Source organism: Prionailurus bengalensis, chromosome B2 (genome assembly GCF_016509475.1).
Source record: "Prionailurus bengalensis isolate Pbe53 chromosome B2, Fcat_Pben_1.1_paternal_pri, whole genome shotgun sequence".
NCBI lineage: Eukaryota > Metazoa > Chordata > Mammalia > Carnivora > Felidae > Prionailurus > Prionailurus bengalensis.
Genome location: NC_057349.1, coordinates 61,993,383 through 62,017,444, shown reverse-complemented (window position 1 = coordinate 62,017,444; position 24,062 = coordinate 61,993,383). Strand labels below are relative to the sequence as shown.

General features: G+C 37.6%; 1 protein-coding gene across 3 annotated transcripts in view; it reads right to left on the bottom strand.

Annotated features, from left to right (window-relative positions):
• The window catches only part of ADGRB3 (adhesion G protein-coupled receptor B3), a 732,453-nt gene that overhangs the window by 346,140 nt on the left and 362,251 nt on the right, over positions 1 to 24,062 (bottom strand). For all 3 annotated transcript variants that reach the window (XM_043591727.1, XM_043591726.1, XM_043591728.1), the window contains one exon: positions 15,523 to 15,717. In XM_043591727.1, the coding sequence (XP_043447662.1) occupies positions 15,523 to 15,717 (195 nt within the window). The remainder of the gene's footprint in view (positions 1 to 15,522; positions 15,718 to 24,062) is intronic.

Below are 24,062 nucleotides of genomic sequence, written 5' to 3'. Positions count from 1 at the left end.
TGGTTGAAACATGTTTCAAGTCATAACCTCTGCAAAAGTTACAGAATATTTTATGCAACTCTTGAGAAAACTGCAAGTCTGCTTTAGACCTGTTTTCAATTCGTTTAACCTTTTTGTACTACCAGACATTTTTTCCACTTAAAATTTCCTGGTTGGAGTGATAACATTTTAAGGGCTTAGTCCATTGAGCTGTAACTCTACCTATGGGCAGAAAGAATTAACCTTCCGAGTTCTCCAATTGCCTATGGCTGGTTAACTCAGTAGGGGACATGGTGCTAATGAGGCAAAAGTTGCAGATTTCATCCCTGTACATGCCAGTTAGCTGTGCTGAGGTCCATGACCACAGTCTGTGTCCTGACCCCTGCCAGCTTTCACACAAATGCATGCTGCTGCTAACAAGAGACACCAAAAGAACGGGAAGCAATTTGTGCAAATGCATCTCCATTTCTGAGAAAACATTTCACAAAGCATGTTTTACTGATAGTGGGTCAGTGACTCTGGGCTGTACATGATAGCCAGTGAACACACACGATTCCTGGATCAAAGTGATCAACTTAGAGTTCAATCTTTTTTCCTAAATTGCCAAAGGGCATATATAAAAAACACAAATTACCAAAACATACATTCAACTGAACAAACAGAGAGTATAAGAAATGTTTTTGTATCACCTTCCAAGGCAATAAATTAGACTTTGCTAAATCAGGGTGGAAAAGTAGTACAGAATGAAGTTCTCCTTCTATCTCCCAGTCAATTGGACTGGAAATGATCCCTTGTGAGACCAGGCACAGTGAGCTAAGCCTGAAAATCCAAGGAGGAAGAGGAGGGCCCTTACAGGCAGATTGTCTTTCTTATGTGTCAGTGTGTCCTTAGCACATACAATGCCTTGTCCTTGGCAGGTATTTAATAAAGTCCTAGCTTAAAGGAAATAATGAAGTCACACAGCCACTACATGTCAGCTTCTCTAACAAGGCTTGGGCATCATTCCTTTGAGCTGACCCTGCTCTAATCTACCAATTCACTTTGACATTTGCTCAAAGATCAGACTGATAGAACACAGCAGAATCAAACATAACAGTATTTTTTGAAAAGGGGATTCATAACATTTTAGGCCACTTGATTGAATTTTTGAAAAAAGTATGAAGCAACTTCCATGGCAGCAGATGCACTAGTCACTCGAGTTCTTTAGGAAATCTGCTAATTCTGGTAATCTCTCTCTTTTGGGGATTTACAGGTCAGGTCATTACGTGAGCTCCTGAGTTGGCATCTAACAGTAGGTTTGTGTTTTGTTTTGTTTTGTTTTGTTTTGTTTTTATCAGCCCTGATCTCTATGGCCTAGACTGTTCTGAAAAATTAAGTGTCCCTGGTCGAATCGAAGTTTGGAGTGTGAGCTGGGCAGACCAGGTTTAAAACTTCCCCAACATTTATTAACTGTGTGGTTGTAGGCTCATGTGGCCCATCTATGCTTTCTTTCCCTTACACATAAGATAGAGAGGATAATAGCTGCCTGCCAGAGCCATTGTGAAGCTTAGAGCTAATTCTTAGCACAGTATCTGACACATGGTAAGTGTTCAATATATGGCACCTTTATGATTTTATTCCCTTCATGTTATCTTTTTTATGACCGGTGGCATGATTTGGATTTATGGCCACATTATGGTGAATATGCACCTATAATGCTGCTATAGACTTTCACAACCACTGGCGCTCTCTTCTCTCTTTTATAGCCTCTTTCTCTCCAAGCAGTATATAGAACACAGAGATTATTCATCACTAACTTCAGGGCCTATCGTTTGTTCTGGAGAAAACTCTCCTTCCTAAGAGATATACTCTGCTCTGCTGGCGGGGGCGGTGGTGGATGTCAGTATTGTTATTATTAGACACCTACTGTGTGAGAGGCATTGTGCAAATGTTTGTTGGACACAAAGGTCAGGGGACATAACTTTTCACATATTCCTTGCAGGATGTATTACGAAAATCACTGCAGTAAATGTCTGTTATAAAGAGAAGCCATAAATGTTTCTGCCACATTCAAAGTGCAAGTCCTAGGGGCGCCAGGGTGGCTCAGTCTGGTTGAGCGTCCAACTTCAGCTGAGGTCATGATCTCACCCAGTCTGTGGGTTCGAGCCCCATGTACGGCTCTGTGCTGACAGCTCAGAGCCTGGAGCCTGCTTCAGATTCTGTGTCTCCCTCTCTCTCTGCCCCTCCCCTGCTCATGCTCTGTCTCTCTCTGTCAAAAATAAACATTAAAAAAAATTAAAAATTAAAAAAAAAAATCAAAGTGCAAGTCCTAGATTTGGCCATATGAGACTAAAAGGTTACTCTATTTTATGGAAAGTGGTAAATAATTATTTGTTTTACATCTTATTGGCTTCTGCTTGACAAATTTGTCACGTACCATATAAAATTTTCTATAAATAAACTGAAGCACATCTGAGCATTTAACTTTTGCTGAATTCCATGTGGGAACAGAATTATAGATTAAGCTAGTGATCTGAGATATCTGAGCTCCAGGAAATGTGTTCTCCTCCTCTTAACCCATCAGCAAAATGCTTGGGCACTGAGAGACAAATACAAGCCCTAAGGAATATATTTAATAATGCAGAACTGAAAGTTTTAAGAAATCACGATGGTCCTGACTAGAAACATAGGAGGACCATAAAAAGGTTTATAGGTTAAACAAGGAGGCAGGGACAAGACATTAGGATAAGGATGCACAGAACAGGATAGGCCATTGATTCCCTAATCTGGAGAGCTGCAAAGCCATGTATGATCTAGTCTCTTCTAATGGCTCTAACTCTACCTTAAGCTATCCTGCCTCACAGACTCTATATTCTAGGTTCATCAGATGTCTTCATGTATCCCAAACTCTTTTCTGTTTAGCCTCTGGACCTATATAATGCTGTTCCCTTTCTTTGCCTGCTCTATTTCCTGTTCTTCACTTGAATAACTCTTTCTTGTCCTTCACTTCTGCATTCGTATAAGAGGGCCTATCAGATCACCACCACTACCACTACACTACAAGATCTGCATCTTTTTTTCCTGATTTTAATCAGTGAACATTTTTATTTTTCATTTACCAATATCTTCATCATTCAAACTTGGCAAAAAATCCATGGACAAAAGAAACAACCAGTTCATAAAAGAAATCAACCATAAAAGTATGATGTAAAAGGAATGGTTATCTAAGGGGCTCTTGTTCTGTGTCCTGACAGTAGGTTTTCCTCAATACGGGGTGAATTTGTATGAGACTCTGGCTCCTCTCCACTTCTACATCCATGCATGAGTGACTCAGCAAAACTGCTATGCATTGACACAATGGTGGACAACTGCACTTCACCTTACCATAAAAGAGAGGATAGTAATGCAGGCAGTCATCTGGTTGTATAGCACCCACCCACAAATATGCTGACTTATAGTTGCACTTGTAGTTTTGTTTTCAAGTATATCACCATTTTTAATTATGATGTACTTGCATGATGATCAGTTGAGAGCTTTTTCCTCTACCAGCCTATAATACAGTTGGGATTATTTCTATTTTGTTCACTCTTATGCCCCAGTGCACAGCATAAGCATAAAAAATGTTAATACTCAAATATTTCAAATTGGTTGACTGTGTGCCTACTGTGTATAAGCAATGGGCTAGGCATTGAAAGAATTAAAAAAAAAAAACAACATAAATGGTCCCTACCTAATTTTCTGCCTCCTTTCCATTTCATCACCCTCCTCTGTCATAAATCGATGCAAGGAGCATCCTCACCGTGTCCAGGGAAGGAGATATGACACTTATTTTTACAGATAAAAAAAACTGGTTATCTTGAATAAATATGGGATCAAACTCTTCCCATTTAAAATGCATACTGAAGTCATGGGACCATCATAAGCACAGATATATACTTTTTAGAAGTTGTGGGGCCTAATTAATGGAGAGGAAGCAGCTGTCGATATTTGACCCTGGTCCTCAGGTTTAAATTCAGCAACAACCAATGAAGAAGCCTGCCCTTCCAAAAATACATCTCACTCTTTGGTAAACAGAGCAAACCCTCCCTCCTGCTACAGCTGCTACTATCCCACCCCTGGAAGAATGCATTTGGTCATAAAAGTGCTGCTTTGTTCAGCAAAAGAATGGCATAAAGAGTTATAAAAATATAACCCAGGCAGCAAAGCATAGGGGGCTTTGGCAGGGAAGAAGATTAGGGAAAGGAACATCAGCAGGTAGCTGTTTCGAAGCCCAAAAGAGCAATCATGAAGATCTAAAGTAGATATGAGAAAGGAACAGTGAGGGAAGACATGGAAAATACTTGAGAAACATGAATGCATCTACTTATTTTTTTATTGAACACTTACTATATACCTGGCTGTGTTCTAAGTGCTTAGAATACCACAGTAAGCAAGGCATATGAAGGTTCCTACTCTCATGGAGCTTACACTGTAGTGGGTAGTGGAAGCCAATAAATAAATAAATAAATAAACAAGATGATTTCAGGTGGTGATATAAAAATAAAATGGTTTATGGGAATAGAGAGTGCCTGGGCGGGGGAGGGGTGTGTGCGTGTTTATGCAAGGCTGCTTTGGGTTGAATGTTCATCAGGAAACACCTTTCTAATGAGGTGACGTTTAAGCAGAGAACAACAGAATGTTAAGAAGGAGGTCACCATGGGAAGACCTGAGGAAGAGAGTCCCAAGAAAAAATGGGAAGAGAAAGTACAGCTGCCCTGGGTAGAGGGGACAGTCCAGGTAAGTTTTAATAAACAAAAAGCCATTATAAACTGGAGTAGTCTTAAACGGGGGGGGGGGGGGGGGTGTTAGATGGGGTGTAGGAGGGAGAGTATTAACACAGAATGGAAAAGATAGGCAAAGGGTCTGATAAAGTGGGACCCTGATTCCAGGCTCTAGTTATATGACATGAGTTTCATGAGAAATAAAAAAAAAGGGGGCTTTGGCTGCTGAGTGGAAAACAAAGTGCCGAAGAGTGAGAAGGAAAATAAGGAGGTCAAAAAGTAGTCTGTCTTGCTTATTGAGGCAGAGATGATGGTAGCTTGGGTTAGGGAAGCAATATTACATGGTGACAGATAGCACAAGAGGGAAAGTACAGTATCAAAGATCAGTCTTTGGCTCCCAGCTCAGGCAATTTAGAATGATGATGCAGTTAGCCACGCTAAATACCAAAGAAGAAATGGCAGTGTTGCAAAAGAAGACAGTCAGCTTCATTTTGTTCAGTTTGGGTATGAAGAGTCTATAATATATCTACGAGAAGAGGACCAGCAGGCTGTTTTAACTACAAGTTGGAAACTTAAAAGGTAAACATTTGTGAATCATTAGTCCTAGTTGAAAACTGGAGGCTTTGGGGAATAAAAAAAAAAAATAAGAAAAGATAACTAGGAATAGAGTGGAAGGGGAAGAAGTCAAGGTTAAAACACTGGTGACAGACTAGAAAGGAAGAGGAATTAAGTAAGAAGGATGAGAGATAAGGAGGTAGGAAGAGAAGCAAGAGTAAAAGATGACAGAATCAAATAAATTCAGAAAGAAGATACTCTACTGGGGAGATTAATCTAGAGAAGACAGATGAAACATTGAATAAGGGTAAAAATCCAAAGAGGGTTCAAGGTGTAGCACAGTACATCTCATGTATTTTTTCAGCCTCTATGCACGTAGCCAGTGACATATGCATGTGGGATATACAAAACCATGAACACACCCAGATTATAGGTGAAGGCGTGGATAAGGTGTCCAACTTCCTCTGATCTGGCTGTGACTCTACTTCTTAGTCTTCTATTCAAAAAAGCATACAGAAATGAAACTGAGTAACATCATCATACAAATAATCTCCAGTTTGTCATAATGTATTTTTTAAAAAACTAAACAACCCTTAAAGAGAATATTAACTATTTTTTATAACAGGTAAACAGACAAAATAACACAACTAATAAAATAACACAACTAAAGAGTCATGATACTGTGGTTTAAATCTTTTATCTACAATATTTACCTAAGCAGCACATCAACTGGCCACTGGCAATGAGAAACTATCAAGGTTTCAGGAAGGCAGGGGATTCTAACCAGGATGCCCCCTGGCAGTTTCTGGGACCAAAATATATAGGGAATATGAGATAAGAAACTGAGCCACTGGAAAGCCAGGGGATGAACGGGGGACAAAAGGATTAGGGTGTCAAGGTCAACAGGTCAGTCGTGGGATCCACAGCAGTCTGGGTGACCTGACTTGGCAAGCTGTGATCAGAAGGCTCCTCCTGCCAGCAGAGCTGGACTCTCCCAGCATGACCGCTGCAATCTGCCAGATCTAGAGGAATATAACAGCAGGTTCCTGAAGAAATATCCCTTAATGTTCACGAGTTTCAGGGGGAAAAAAAAGCCAAAATCTTAAAGAATGCCTTTGTTGTTTTTTTTTTTTTCTTCTTTAAGTCACACATCTCACAGAAACTCTGACTCATTTTGAAAACTACATCAGAACATTGTTCCAGGAACACTGGCTGTCTTTCACACTAATCTCGTTGCTCTGCCATGATGTAAAACAGTTTGGCCTGTGGAGTTTCTGAATAGCTTGGATGGGCAATTTTTTACACAATGCCACCAATCTTTCTGGGCCAAGTTTAGGATCAAGTGCTCTAGCAAGAGGTAGAAGGGAGGGGATGCTTTGAGGTGCAGTGGATGGGGGAGGCTGAGGGGAAAGAATCCATCCAAATTTCAGTGCTTTCAGGCATGAGATTGGCACTACTCTATGATCTTTGTTTAAAAAGGAAAGGTGAGGGGCTCCTGGGTGCCTCAGTTGGTTAAGCATATGACTCGTGGTTTCAGCTCAGGTCATGATCTTGCAGTTCCTGGGACGGAGCCCTGTATTGGGCTCTGTGCTGTCAGGTTCTCTCTCTCTTCTCTCTCTTCCTGTCTCTCTCTCTCTCTCTCTCTGCCACTACCCCCCACCCAATAAATAAATAACCTTTATAAAGAGGAAAGGTGAAAAAGTTAGTGATACAAATATGATAAAATATGCTAAGTATTATTAACCAGCGGTAGTCTGGTAGAGCAGCCAAAATTATACAAATATAACTCTGTGGTGAAATTATCCTCAGATCCAGACAGGGGTTGCTTCTTAAGAAGCCCAAATTTGGGCAGGCCCGGCTGATACATCAAAGGACAAGTGTGTGTAAGATGCATGCACACATCCTGAGTTTATCCCTGGCAACTCTATAGGTGGCCGCCACAGTAGGTTCTGTTCCGGTGTAAGATCCTGGCACATGCCTCTGCTAAAGGGAAATTCTCAGAGTCTGTCAAGATTCCCCATTATGGGCTGATCATGTCCACCCCAGATCTGTATGTTGAAGCTCTAACCCCCAGCAGTGTCTCAGAATGTCTCTATATTTAGAGACAGAACATTTCAAGAGGTAATTAAGTTATAATGAGGCTGTTAGGGTGGACCTTAATCCAATCTGATGCAAGTCCTTATAAGAAGAGGAAATCAGGACACACAGAGATATTAGCAGCCTGCACACACAGAGGAAAACGCTCTGTGAGGTCACAGTGAGAAGGCAGCAATATGCAAGTTGAGGAGACAGGCCTCAAGAGAAACCAAACATGCCAACCGCTTGATCTTGGATTTCCAATCTATGAACTGTAAGAAAATAAAGTTCTATTACTTAAGTCCCCCAGTCTGTGGTATTTGTTATGGCAGCCCTAGCAAACTAATACGTTCCCCAATAATTTTTTAAAAGAAAAATCTTTGGTAATAAAAGGAATCACAATAGGAAAATGCCTGTACCTTGTGCTAATGCAAATCTCAGTATTTTCTTAACTGTAAGGGAAATAATGAGAAATTCTGATGGGATAAAACTATTTATCAGATGTTTTATTGCGTTTTTGAAACCCAACTGGAATCATTTATCTCATTACATGGCATTTACTAATTGGTAGGCAGTACTACACATACTCTGGAAACTTCTTTGCCTCCCTTCTTCTTCCTACCTGATTGTTGCACAGACTTTGCACTCTCCTGTGGAGATGGTGAGTTTCCCTCAGCCAGCAGCCACCTTCTAAAGTTTGTTCTTGGTGGGATTTAATCACGTTGACTTGTGAAGCAAGAGTTGTTGCTTAATATCTCACCCATTTAAGGAAATTATTTGGTGTTGAATTTCTTATTTTCACCTTTATAATAAGGGCAGGGTTTAAATACTACCTAGAAAGAGCTGTTAGTTCTACAGGGCTCCCTTTGCCACGCACCATAGGAAATCCTCTCAGGCTGTTAAGCATTGAAAATAGTAGCCGTTTATGACTTGGAGTGATTGTCAGCTGGCAGTTGTGGTCCTGTTCACAACTTGGTTCCCACTGAGCTAGAAATCCTGGTTATTGATGAAAGCCACTTTCTACATCCACCTGCTCTCTATCTTTCAAATGGCCTTGCAATGTCGACTTTAAGGACTAATGCTTCATTTCTGACTCCTATTTTCCTTGACACATTCTCTGCCCTTCTCCTCTGTGATAAGTGATTAAAAAGTACCCATACTTCCTACGTGGTGCCACAAGAAACATCTGACCTTCCTTTCTTTGCAAGAGAGAGACCAAAGTACACAGGTGTACTGGCAACCCATACCTGTGATTCAGAGATACTTCATGTTTTTGCTCCATCAGAATTTTACCTTCTCAGATAATAAAGGTAGCTACATTCCTTGAGCTTTTACTATGTGCCATGTACTACGTAAGTTTTACATACATAATTTAACTATGAGGTAGGTGATATTACCCCATATGATGGAAGAGAAAATTAAGTCATAGAGAGGTCAAATAACTTGTCTAGCATCCTATAGCTTGTAAGTGTCAGAGCTGTGACCTGAGGTCCAGGATTCTGCCTCCAGGGCAGGCACTCTTAATCATCACACTCTAATGCCTTCCCTAACTCCCCTACTTATGTTCAAGGAAACTATTAATATTTATGATTGCACAAAGTTCTTTGAGCAAAGGATTTCAAGGCATCAGGTTGTGCCTTGAATGCTAAAGCTGTGTCATGATTTCAACCCTAAGAGTCCTTGCTGGATATTATTTAGTCAAAAGAATTTGATTATTTGCACAGATGAGGCTTATCAGTACATGATAGTATTATATTATCATAGTAATAGTTGCTTCCACATTTATCAATCTAGTCTTTTGTATGCAAAAGGTAAAAGTGTCTCACACTGAAACCATGGGAGAAGCAATGCCCAAGATCTCACTGGGTGACCTGCCACTGTTGATGGGCAGCATGAAGCAGGCCCACAGTGTAGCATACATGTTTGCTCATCAAGAGTTTTAGAAGAGAAGATGTTTGACTAATCTGAAATAACTAACTCTACTTTCCATTTAATTCCTTGGTCACTTAACTCTGAAAATTGTATTTAGAATATGGTTTGCATTTAAGAAAGAGACTGGAAGCTGAGGTTTGAGCTCTCTGTTTCATCTCAATGATTGGGAAATACATTTCTAAAGCCTAGGGGATGTGTTAGATAAACAAGTGACTTTCAGACATTAAGTGGTGACCTGATAGAGGGTTGTGACCAACTTTTCATAACAAAAAAGAAAAAGAACAGAAAATTCCTGAGTGCATCACACACACTAAAGGTAAATATTATTTTGTAAAACTCCGGTTTTCAATTATATATGGAAGTGAACTGTGTATCCCACGGTGGGTCACAGTCAAAAGAATTTGCAAAACACTGATTTAGATCAACAGAAGTTTTGTTAGGAAACAGATGCCTGGATAGAGATCAATCAGTCCATGCTTTCAGTGAGTTTGAGGGTCACAACACATGATGAGTTTTTGTGGATGCCTCCATTCTTTCCAACATTTTCCTTCTTTATTCCCCAAATATAAATTATCTCAAGGGCCTCCCTTTCTTTCCATTAAAAGATTACTCATCCTTTTCTGACCCACTGTCATTAAAGCACGTTTTCTTCTTTCCTCACCTCTAGATCACTGCTATAGCCTCTCCATGGGGTTCTTTCCCCCAATCTTCCTCTGTTCACTAATTCACCTTATCTACCTCTGCCAGATCATCTTTCCAAAAATATCACTTATAAAGGATCAAGTCCAAACCCTTCTCTGGCTTTGACTCTTCTGTCCTTATGATCTGCATTTTCCAACATACAACCTGTTTTCTAGAAACCTTGATCTTTTGAACGTGCCACACTCATGCCGTTTCTATGCCTTTGTTTACACAGTTTGATGACTGTCTCTGTGCTAAGCTTATTTCTCCAATTCTATTTCAAGTCCTAAATCTCCCACAAATTATCTTCTTACTGCTGCACTCCAGATCTCTATGTTTCTAGAACTTCTAGAAATGAAACATACTATACTTATATATCTCTTCTTCATCACTATAGGCTACTCTCATTCATAAGGGTTTTTTTTCCCCATTCCATGATATTGTAAGTGGCTTGAGAACAAGGCCCATCTTTTATTTTTATGTTAAGAGTTATAATACTAGAAATAATGGAATTATGGAGTACCTATGTAATCTGCCAGAAAATTTACAAATATTTTTTTTCACAGATTATTATGTATTTAACCTGTATTATTGATAAGCTTCACAACAACCCTGGAAAACAGTTACTGTCAATCTTCTTTTTTCATGGATTCCATATTTGCAAATCAACTACTTGCTAAAATTTATTCGTAACCCCAAAATCAAAACTCATAGTTTTTTTATGGTCATTCACAGACATGTAGAGAGTGGGAAAAATTTGGGTCACCCAATGCACATGTAACCAGCTGAGGTCAAACATAGCAATGCTCTGACTTTTTGTTTCAGTCCACATACTACAAACAAGTTCCTTTTTATGGCCAATTTAATTCTCAGGTTGGCTTTGTTTGTTTGTTTCATTGTTTTTAATGCTTTTTGTTGGCGATTTCATGGTTTGAAATGTTCCCCAGCACGGTGCTGAAGGACTATCTAGTATTCCTAAACTCAAGAAGACCATCATGTGCCTTAGAGAGAAAATGTACGTATTAGGAAAACTTTTTATGGCATGAGTTATAGTTTCTTAGCTGTGAGTTCAATGTTAATGGTTAATAATTAAAAATTATGTCTTTTAGGGTGTCTGGGTGGTTCAGTTAAGCATTCGACTTTGGCTCAGGTCATCATGAGCTTGGCAGTTCAGGAGTTTGAGCCCCATATTGGGCTCTCTGCTGTCAGCTCAGAGCCCGCTTCAGATCCTCTTCTGTCCCCCCCACCTCTACCTCTCCCCCTCTCTCTCTGTTTCTATCTCCCTCTCTCTCAAAAATAAACAAGCATTTAAAAAATTATGTCTTTTAACAGTAACACACATAAAACAAGGTCATGCATTAACTGGTTGGTGAAAATGGTATAAACAGATTCTCAAAGGAATTTCATCCTGTATTTTCCATAGGAGTAAATCGTTCATTATTCATTAATTCAGTGTTTTATGCAACTTTATATAACTGCCATGAATAATGAGATTAGACCATACTACTATTTCTTCTTTATTTCTTATTTTGATATGAATAAATGAGGTAGAGAAATATTAAGTTACATGTTTGAAGACACCAAGATAGTTATTAGACAAGCTGGAATTTTAACTTGTATATGACTGATTTAATTCTGCCAAGCCTTAAAGTTCCAGTGTGTGCATTGCAAACTCAATCCTCTACTGATAGAATGAGACTCACTACAAATTTTCCCAGGGGCTAAAAAATAAGTTAATGGACATGCTTTCCACTCTTTTTCTTTCTCTCTCTAAATTGGATGTTCTGAGTTGTATGTATGTGTGTGTCTGTGTGTGTGTGTCTGGGTGTGTGAACAATGTAAATTTCCCTAATATTATTATGTTATTCCCTTATTAATTCCTTCAACAAATATTGGAACCTCTACTATGCTCCAAGACATAATAGTCTTTCAACAAGCTTAAACTCTACTGCTGAAAAAAAGCACTGGAAACAAATAAATAGAATATTATGAAAGCTGTTACAATGTTATGTGAGAGATATACTATAAGCAGAGATATTTACAAGGTTTCAAGAGGCCAAACAATTAGGAAAAATTTGAATTATGCTTGGGATTTGATGAGAAGCCTTTGAGTAGAAGGGAGTTTTGAGCTGGATCTGGAAGAAACTTGCATCAGAATTGGAAGCAGGAAGGATAAACTACATAGAGGATGAACATAGTGAGACAGAGATATGGCAAAGCACCAGGGTTCGGAAAAGAACGTCTGGAGGGAAAAGACTTTTGGAATATCTTTTTCTACCAGTGTCCAAAAATAAAACTACTACTATGCTTTATAATTCCAAAACATACAAACACACTTTGCTGTTTTCCCAACTCTAACAGGTTGTAGCTACTCTATCTCATGCTCATCAATGCATCAAATCAATCTTGTGATGAATCCAGCATTACTAGGCATTTTAACTAAAATGTCTTGCTCATAACTACATTGAAAAGAATGTATTTTCGTTAAATAGTTTTGGTTAATCTTTCTTTGGTCTTTGCTCACTTCCCAGTTTAAAAAAAGATGAGAAAAAAAACATGTATTACGTATGTAAGCACTAATTTCATTGTTAAGATTCTATGTGAAATGTTGTTTGAGGAGGGGGGTGTTCTGGAGCTCAGCTGAGATCCAAAGATGGATCAGGAAAATGTCTTTTTCAAGATTTAGTAGTGAGTAGTGAGTTCTAATAATATTAGATATAAAGAGATGCAGGAAAGAAAGTGCTATGAGAATTCAGAGGCCCAGAGTACCAAAAAATTACTTTAGACAACTGGGACAGACCAATCCAGTCTGAAAGCCCAGAAGAGGCAAAGATCAAGGGCTAAGAACATACAGTGCATTAAAGAAGTGGGAAGTGGTTCATTTGGCACAAGTCTGTGAAGAGGAAGAGTAAACCATGCATTTGGCTATAAACGTAGGTAACTAACATACTGTGGATTGTACAGGAAGACAACATAAAGACTGGGTTGTCATTCAGGAGGCCTTTGAGCTCTGATGAAAGTTTCTGATCTAAGGAGTGACATAATCAGAGCTGTCTGAGGATAACCAATAGGACTGTTACATACAAGATGAACAGAGATGTAGTTAAAGATCTGAGGGAGAATGAAAGGAAAAACACCATGGAAATAACACAGGCTGAGATAATTAATGGCTAAATTAGGATAGCAGAAGTGGGAAAAGAGAGGAAGGAATGGTTAGAAGAGACACTGTGTAGGCACACCTATAAAAAAGGAAAAGAAGGAAAAGTCAAGATAACATTTCAATTCCAGTGTAAAGACTGCTAAGTCTACAAAGAAAAGTAGAATATGCAAGAACACTTGCAATTCAAGATAAGTTTAGTTTTGCCATATTAATCTGAGGTGCTACCCAATCAGAAATGCCCAGAGCCATTGGAAACAGAAGGGGTGTTTCAGAGACTGAAGTTTAAAGTAAGGTACAGGTGATGTTGAGTAAGGCTATAAACCAGAGATTATAATCAAGCAAAGACAATAAGTATGTATAAAGGATTTCTACAAAATGGTGAAAAGTAGAATAAAAGAGGTGCAAAACTGTCTGAGATATCAGAAAAGAGAAAGATCATTTTCAGATGGAGTTTGTGGCTTGCTGGTGTGGCATGCAGAAAGACTTGCTAGATCTGGGCTAGGATTTTGGCAGACAGAGATGGAAGAAGAAGGAATTCCAGAAGAGGAGGGCATTCCAGGGGTCTGAAAAGACACAAGTAAAGACAATGAAATAGAAAAATGCAGTTCCTGTTTGTGAAGGGATGACTAGGACACCAATGTGCTGAGAATTTTGTGTAATGTCGAGGATTAATGAGAGCGTGGGATGGAAATGGAGGGACTTATTTCTGGCTATGCCAAAATGACAACAAAATAATCAGCCAAACTGCTCTATTTAAGTCAAGCCAGCTAATGTCCATGACTAAGCTTCTGGTTAAACTCATTGTTCATTGAGTCAATGCATTCTAATGAGTAGCTCAATCGAAATATGTTCCCAATATAACCTGGTAATCTTAATTCCTTCAGTTTCAGCATCTAAAAAAATCTTAAAGCCCTACACTCTTTGAAGGTTAAAGGAGGCCCTAGAGATTATTTGGTTCAGCATTTGCCTGATGTTTCAATTATGAACATAAGTGTCTGAAGTTTTTTGAAATTACAACTTCTATTTTGCGTCAAGGTCTTCAGACATTTTTTAATGTAAACTCTAATGGATAGAAGTATTTCAGAACTACAGGGAAAAGACCTACTTGGCTTACTTTATTAATTTTGTAAAATTGGAAAACTGTTTCATTCTTTATTAAAAAAGAAGTGCTTGAAATGCTCAAATGATGGACGGTAATCTTCCATCCCACATATTTTTACAATTAAAACTGTATTCCTGGATGCTGGTGATATAATATAAAACGAAGCACCAATAACTCTCATGGCAGTTACTTTCAGCAATATATGCATAAAATTTAAGTAAAACATGTACCTCTATACAAATCAGGGCATCAATATCATTTATAACGGTTCCATGATTTCAAAAACTCTTCTTTTCCTCTTTCCCTAAATAGCTGATTAAAACAAAACAAAGCAAAACAAAACCAACCAACAAAACAAAACAAAAAACACACTCTGCATTCCCCGAGTGAAATGCAAATAAAATTCCCAAATGAAGAGTAGGCTGAAAGAAAACTACCTAATCCGGGAGTTTTGCCAAACTTTTATTTTAATGAACTTTATGCGGAGATACAGGAAGAACATTATGCTGGAAATACAGAAATCAACTCAGCATTCTTGGCAGGAGTATATTTTAGCCTATAGCACAAAAAGAGTTAATCTGAAATGCAAACAGGAGCTGCATTAAATGTGCTTTGTTTGCCATTCAACGAGCTTTGTTTTAATGGCAAAGGCAATACTGAAATTGGGTGAGTACTTAAACTTTATTATGGAAATAAACGATGTTGCTCTAGAAGTCTTCCATGACAAGAAAAACATGCTGTGAGGAGTTATTGAATTTTTATTTTCCTATCCAGAACAATTCTCTGTTTGCTTGAGATTTTCAGGCCATGGTTCCACAAAATTAAATATGGCCTTCCTCCTTCTAATAGCAAAACCCCAAACAAAACTTAAACTGTGTCTTCTTTGCATGTTATAGTTAATGTGCTTTCATTACGCTTAATGTACTTTTAATAGTCTCCTATGGCAAGATGGTGATATTAAATGTGGGAATAAAATATCCATGATACAACCTTGGATTTGCTATAGTGCCTTTTATCTTAGGGCTCAAACCACTTTACACACATTCTCATTCAGTATCTCCTTGAGGTGTATTATGTGCATTTTATGGTTGAGGACACTGAGGTATACAATGACTAAGGGAATTGAGGTCATTTCCAGAGCTCACACTAAGCACAACCTGAATATGTCTCCTGCAGCAGTAAGCACTCTCTCCCTGCAGGCCAGAATGTCTCCAAAGTAGCTGCAGCACTGGCTTCTCAGGGCCAAAACCTGAGACCATCTTCACTAGTCTTTTCCTTCAGGGGATTGTCTCTCTTACCTGGACTCCATCAGATGCAGGGATGTAACTTGCCCTTTTAAATGTGTCTGTCACATTTCTGAGAATTTCCACAGACATCAGAAGATCGCCTGCATAGAAATTTTTCCTCTGAGTTAAATCCAACAGTGTCTTGGTCACCTGGGACATTCCATCACCTGCCAGCATTCTTTGCCCCTTAGCAAGGTGTTCTTTGATCTGTGATGGTCAAAAGAACAGAATGAACATCAGAATCTTCATTACTATTAATTTACGTATTTTCACCAAACAAATTTATTTAAAATTGCAGAGTCAACTTTAAAATAGCATTGCAGTAGTTGGGAGGATTTCAACACTGTAAATTTTGTGTATCCCACACTCAGATGGGTAAGTATCTGGCATGAAAAAACCTAACAAATGTATACACTTTGGCAGGCGTGACAGACTTGCCTTTTCTAGTACTCAGAACACACATTAGGATGCATTGGGGAAAGTCTGTATTAATTTGAGTTTTTAACAGAAGTAAAAATAAAAGATACTTTTGCATGTGATAAACAAGTGAGATAGTTCAGCAAGATGTGATCAAAGACAGGAGATCATAAACATTTCAAAACATCCATTTTTCAAACTTCCAGGTAAGATGGTGGAGTAGGAAGGCCTTAAGTTCATCACCTCGTCATTTGGATAAAACTAGCTAACACCTACATCAGTGTAAATAACCCAGAAAATGACCCAAACACTGGCAGAACAAACTTTCCACAGCTAAATGTAGAGAAGAGGCTACATCAAAGAGGATGGGAAAGATCGAGACACAGGACTGTACATGGGAGGAAAGGAGCTGCAGTTGAAGAAGAGGGAGAAGAGACTGTCATACCAGGGAGCATGCACAGGGAAGATAAATCCCCATAACATTTGGCTTTGAAAACCAGAAGGCCAAATATTGAATTTCGTGAGTTCTTACAATCAGCAGTGCTTAAAACTTGGAACTGTAAATAAGTAGGAGAGCCAGGAGGGTGAGAGGAAACTGAATTCCTTCCCTTAAAGAGACAACACAACAAACAGCCCCGCAGAGATACAGCAGAGAAGCAGCAGTCTGAAAAACACCTGGGGTTTACGGGAGGAAAATTTGTATACTAACCTCAGAGCTTGTGCTGGAGGGGTAGAGATAATTGGTAGATTTCTCCAGGAACAAAGGAGCTGGAATGCTCCATTTCCCTCCCATGCCTTCCAGCATAAGTATACAGCCACCTTTAGGAAACAGCTCCAGGCCAACAACACTCACTGCCCAACTTGCTAACAGTGCACCATGCCAATGCATTCTCTTGCAGACACTCTACCTCTAGCCAGGACTCCAGTCCAGCTCTCCTCCCATAGCAGAACCACACAAACCTTCCTGAGACCAGGCATTCCACCTGTGCACTTCTGCACATGTACCCCCTCCAACCCAGCCTGCCTTGGTCCCCAGCAGCTGTAGGTTCCCTCCCATTTGAACCTTGCTGGCACCACATGCCCCCTCCCACATTCTCCTTTATTTTGGTACTACTGCATCTCTGGCAAATGCCTGGCCTGAATCAACTTAAGCCCAAGGCAGTCCCAGAGTGGTCAACTAACAACACAGGGATCAAACCCTGCCCACAACAGGCAAGAGAGCCATTGCAGACTATGGGACTGAGGCAAAAGTGGCTCAACTACAACAGTAGGATGCACACAACACATATAGGAGATACACCTGAAGCACCAAGTTCTGGTGAACAGGGGACCTTGTAATATGACCTCTTATACATAGGCCACTACTTTCAAAGAACAGAAGTAGTTAACTTTCCCAGTACATAGAAACAGACACAGAGAGTTAGAGAAAATGAAGAGATAGAGAAATATGTCTCAAAAGAAATAACAGGACAGAATCATAGCAAGAGACCTAAATGAAATGGAAATAAGGAATATGCTGATAGACAATTTTTAAAGTAACGGTCATAAAGTTACTCATGGGACTTGACAAAAGAGTGGAGAATCTCATTGAGATCCTTAACAAAGAAACAGAAAACATAAAAAAGAACCAATCAGAGATGAAGAACTCAGTAATGAAATAAAAAAAAAAATACAAAAGATGGAATAAATAGTAGACTAGAGGAAGCAGAAGAATGGATTAGTGACCTGGAGGAGAAAGACTGAATAGGAAAGAGAAAAAAAAATGAAAATAAACTTAGGGAACTCAGTCACATCATCAAGCATAATAACATTCACATTATAGGGATCTCAGAGGGAAAAGAGAGAGAAAATGGAGGCAGAATATTTATTTGAAAAAATAATAGCTGAAAACTTCCCAAATCTGGGGAAGGTAACCAAAATCTAGATCCACGGGATACAGAGACTCCCCAACAAAATCAACCCATGGAGGTCCACACCAAGACACATAGTAATTAAAATGGCAAAAAGTAGTGATAAAGAGAGAATTTTAAAAGCAGCAAGAGAAACGAAAAGTTACATACAAGGGAAACATCATAAGGTTATATGCTGACTTTTCAGCAGAAAGTTTGTAGGCCAGAAGGGAATGCATGGTATACCAAGGTGCTGAAGAAAAAAAACCCAAAAAACAAACAAAACAAAACAAAACAAAACAAACCAGCAGCCAAGAATATGCCATCCATAAAACCTGTCAATCAGAATAGAAGGAGAGATAAAAAGTTTTCCAGACAAACAGAAGTTAAAGGTATTCATGACCATGCAACCAAAACAACATGAAATGTTAAAGGGGACTTTGAGTGGAAATAAAAGACCATAAGGAGCAGTAAGAAAAGTAGGAAATATAAAAGCAGCCAAAATAAATATATCTATAAAAATAACTCAAGGGTTTCACAAAATGAAAGGATGTAAAGTATGACATCATGCACATAAAACAGAGGAAGAGGAGTAAAGAATTAGTTCAAATTTAAGTTAACAAGTTCACTTAACAGAAACTGCTATATGTAGAAGATGCTATATACAAACCTAATGGTAACCACAAATCAAAAACCAGTAATAAATATGTAAAAAAGAAAGGAATCCAAGTATATCGCTAGAGAAAGCTATCTAACTCTAAGAGAAAGGAGCTAGAGAGAACAGAAAAGAACTACATAAACAACTATAAAACAAGTAACAAAATGGCAATAAGTACACACCTGTCAATAATCACTTTGAATGAAAATGGACTAAATGCTCCAATCAAAAGACATAGGGTGATGGAATGGATAAAAAAAAGCAAGGTCCATATATATGCTTCCAATAAGAGGTTAATTTCAGACATAAAGACACATGAAGATTGAATGTGAAAGAATGGAAAAACATTTTTTATGCAAACGGCATTGAAAAGAAAGCCAGGGTAGCAATATTTATGTCAGAGAAAATAGACTTTAAACAAAGACTGTAACAAGAGACAAAGAAGAACACTATATAATGATAAAGGGAATAGTTCAACAAGAATATATATATAATTGTAAATATTGTACTCCACATAGAAGCACCAAAATACATAAAGCAGCTAAAAACATATAAAGGAAATAATTGATAATAATACAATAAAATTAGGGGACTTTAATATCCTCTTGCATCAATGGACAGATTATCCAAGCAGAAGATCAACAAGGAAACAGTGGCTTGTAATGATACATTGGACCTGATTGACCTAACAGATATATTCAGAACATTCCATCCTAAAACAGCAGAATATACAGTCTTTCACATGCACATGGAACATTCCAAAAGAGATTACCTATTAGGTCACAAAACAAGTCTCAACAAATTAAAAAAGATCAAAGTCATACCATGCATCTTTTCTGATCACAATGCTATAGAAATAGGAATCAACCACAAGAAAAATCTGGAGAAACACAAATACAGGTTAAATAACATGCTACTAAACAATGAATGGGCCAACCAAGAAACCAAAGAGGAGGGAAAAAAAAGATGGAGACAAATGAAAATGAAAACAAAATGGTCCAAAATCAGTTCTAGGAGGAAAGTTTAAAGCAATACAGGCCTCAAGAAGCAAGAAAAAGCTCAATTAAACAATCTAACTTTACACCTAATGAATCTTGAAAAAAAAAAAAAAAGAACAAACAAAACCCCAAACCAGAAGAAAGAAGGAAATAATAAAGATTAGAGTGGAAATAAACAAACTAGAAACTTAAAAAAGGAAAAAAAAATAGAACAAATCAATGAAATTAGGAGCTTGTTCTTGGAAAGATCAACAAAATTGACAAACTTTTCAGCATACTCATTAAAAAAAAAGAGAGAACTTAATAAAATCAGAAATGAAAGAGGAGAAATAAAAACTGACATCATAGAAACACAAAGGATTATAAGAGAATATTACAGAAATTATATGTCAACAAATTGGACAACCTAGAAGAAATAGATAAATTCATAGAAACATATAAACTCCTAAAACTGAATCAAGAAGAAATAGAAAATTTGAACAGAGCAATTACCAGCAATGAAACTCAAACAAACACAAGTCCTGAACCAGATGACTTTACAGGTGAATGCTATCAAATATTTAAAGAAGAGTTAATACCTATTGTTTTCAAACTATTCCAAAACAATGGAAGAGGTAGGAAAGCTTCCAAATTCATTCTATGAGGCTGGAATTAGTCTAATACTGAAACCAAATAAAGACACCGCAAAAAAAGAGAACTATGGGTCATTATCTCTGATGGACATAGATGCAAAAATTCTCAACAAAATATTAACTGGCCAAATACAACAATACATTAAAAAGAATAATTCAAGTGGTTCAAGTGGGATCAAGTGGGATTTAGTCCAGGGATGCACACGTGGCTCAGTATTCACAAATCAATCAACATCACATTGATTGATATTGATAAATCACATCAATAAAATAAAGGAAAAAAACGTATGATCATCTCAATGGATGCAGAAATAGCTTTTAACAAAGTACAACATTTATTCATGATAAAAACCCACAACTACGTATGTTTAAGGGGACATACCTCAAAATAATAAAGGCCATATACGAGAAACCCACAGCTAACATCATACTTAATGGTAAATAATTTAGACCTTTTCCTCTAAGGTTAGGAACAAGACAAGGATATTCACTCTCACCACTTTTATTCAACATAATACTGGAAGTCCTAATCACAGCAATCAGACAAGAAAAAAGAAATAAAAGGCATACAAATTGGTAAGAAAGAGGTAAAACTTTCACTGTTTGCAGATGACATGATACTACATATAGAAAACCCTAAAGACTCCAACAAAAACTACTAGAACTGAATTCAGTGAGGTCACAGGATACATAATCAATATACAGAAATGCACTACATTTCTATACACTAATAATGAAGGGGCAGAAAGAGAACCTAAGGAAGAATCCCATTTACAATTGCACCAAAAATAATAAAATACCTAGGAATAAACTTCACCAAGGAGGTAAAAAACCTATCCTCTGAAAACTATAAAACAAATGGAAAGATATTCCATACTCATGGACTGGAAGAACCAATATTGTTAAAATGTCTACATTACCCAAGCAATCTACACATTTAATGCAATCCCTATCAACATACCAACATGATTTTTTTCAGAGACTAGAACAAATAATCCTAAACTTTTTATGTAACCACAAACAGCCAAAGCAATCTTGAAACAGAAGAACAAAATCGGAGGTATCACGTTCCCAGATTTCAAGATACAGTACAAAGCTTTAGTAATCAAAACAGTATGGTACTGGAACAAAAACAGACACATAGATCAATGGAACAGAATAGAGAGTCCAGAATAAACCCATGATTACTCTTTGACAAAAGAGGCAAGAATATGCAACGAGGAAAAGACAGCCTCTTCAAAAATGGTGCTGGGAAAACTGGACAGCTACATGCAAAAGAATGAAATGGGGATACTTTCTTATACCATACACAAAAATGAACTCAAAATGCATTAAAGACCTAAATGTGATACCTGAAACCATAAAGATCATAGAAGAGATCAAAGGCAGGAATTTCTCTGACATCAGATGTAGCAACTTTTTTCTACATATGTTTCTTGAAGCAAGGGAAACAAAATCAAAAATAAACTATTGGGACTATACCAACAAACAAACAAACAAACAACCCCCAACAACTTCTGCACAGCAAAGGAAACAAACTAATAATGTACTAATTAATACTAATTAATATACAATCTAGTGAATGGGAGAAGATATTTGCAAATGACATATATGATAAAGGGTGAAAGAATTTAAGCAGCTAAACAACAAAAAAAACACTAACAACCCAATTAAAAATGGGCTGAAGGCATGAGCAGACATTCAAGACTTACATATATATGGCCAACATACCATGAAAAGATACCAACATCACTAATCATCAGGGAAATACAAATCAAAACCACAATGAGATATCACCTCACGCTGTCAGAATGGCTAAAATCAAAAATACAAGAAACAAGTACTGGTGAGGATGTGGAGAAAGAAGAACACTGGTGCACTGTTGGTGGGAATGCAAACTGCTGCAGCCACTGTGGACAATAGTGTGGAGTGTGCTCAAAAAAATTAAAATAGAAATACCCTATGATCAGTAATTCCACTACTGGGGATTTACCCAAAGAATATGAAAACACTATTATTCAAAAAGATATATGCATCTCTATGTTTATTGCAACATTATTTTCAATAGCCAAATTATGGAAGCATCCCACGTCCACTGATAGATGAACAGATCAAGAAGATGTGGTATATTTATACAATGGACTATTAGTCAGTCATAAAGAAGAATGAAATCTTGCCATTAGTGACAACCTGGATGGATCAAGAGAGTATAATGCTGAATGAAATAATGCTAAATGAAACTAAAAAAAGTTTCAATGAGGACATTTTAGCTTAAGAAGTTGTCTCTAAACTTTAGAGATGTTCAGTGACATGGATGGAAGCTAGATTACTTTAGCTTTATTTTTAAAATAAATAAACAGGGCCATCTGGGTGGCTCAGTCAGTTAAGGGTCCAACTCTTGATATCAGCTCACGCCATGATGTCACAGTTTGTGGGAATGAGCCCCACATCAGCCTCTGTGCTGACAGTGCTGATCCTGCTTGGGATTCTTTTTCCTTCCCTCTCTCTCTCTACCCCTCCCCTGCTTGCACTCTCTCCTTCAGAATAAAAATCTAAATAAATAGATAGATAATAATAAAACAACCAAAAAAAAAATCTCTCAGCTGGATCTTCAGCAGCAGAATGAACTAGTAAGAGGCAAGGCTTAAATTGATGGCTAGGGAAATATGCCACCAATTTTCATATTTGTTTATCTCACAGTTCAAGGGAAGAATAGCATCTTACAATGTGGAAAAATGGCAAAGTAAGAAAGGGTAAAGAGATAGCAATGATCTATTGTACTTTTACTTGTTTATAAAAAGGTCAATCTTTATCATCCTATTGCTACATTTGTGATAAAATTAAATTATCAAAAGGGTATGAAATAATAAAGAACACACCAGAAAGTATTGAAATAGAAAGGTTAATACATAATAACTATAATTATCAATTTCCCATTAAGATATATGCCAACAAATGTTTTAAAGTATGCAATCAATCTGAACTAATCCAAAAGTTATGAATTTTCTAAAAAAAAGTATGTAACAAATCATCTTGACACTTCAGAACCTTTTCTTTAGGCTCTAATACTTTGTCTAAAAGTATTTTGATAAAATAAATATCTCCAGAGACATACTCTATTTACGCTGTGTTATGCTAAAAAACATATTTAGGCATTTTATTTCTTCCTCTTTTAATCTTTCATTACTCTCCCCATCTTCCCTCAGTGGCAGCCATCAACCAATGATCTAGCCCTTGCATATCTCTTAAATCTCCAAGTGGCTTGCTGTGGAGTGACATTAACATATTTAACCATGGTACAGACACAGCGTGGGCCACTGACCCTCAGAGTAGAAGGCAGCTGGCTTGTCAAGAAGATGTGTACCACCAGGTTGAACTCTAGTCCTGTCATTGATAACTACTTGCAATTTTCTGTTCAGGTCATGTGTTTCATACTTCCTATTTTTGCAATGCATATTCCACTCTCTTCCCTTACACTAACCTATGTTTATACACCACTAAGATTTATTCCTGGCTCTTCTAAATTTCTAAACAGAGGCACAGCATTCTCTGTGCTCTCTTATCTTACACATATATCGCTCGTATCACACTGAATTATAATAAGTTGCCTATATGCCTCACTAGTCTTTCTGGACCTTGAGGTTAGGTTCCCTGCCTTATTTACAGTCTTAGAATATATTCCAGTGAAAGTTTGTTAAGAGTGGATTCACTTATGATGTCCTAACTGTACCTTCGGGTTGTAATATACTGGAAGGGCCTTTGGAACCAGAGCTGCCTAGATTTTTATTTAAACATTTCAACTTATTATTTATGTAATTTAACCCAATAAAGACTCAGTTTACCATGTCTCTTTTAAGATTTGAAAATATATCTAAGAGTTAAAATTTATTTTTATTTATTTATTTATTTACTAACTTCAAATGAACCCACACAAGCCTAAGATAGCACAAGTTACTTC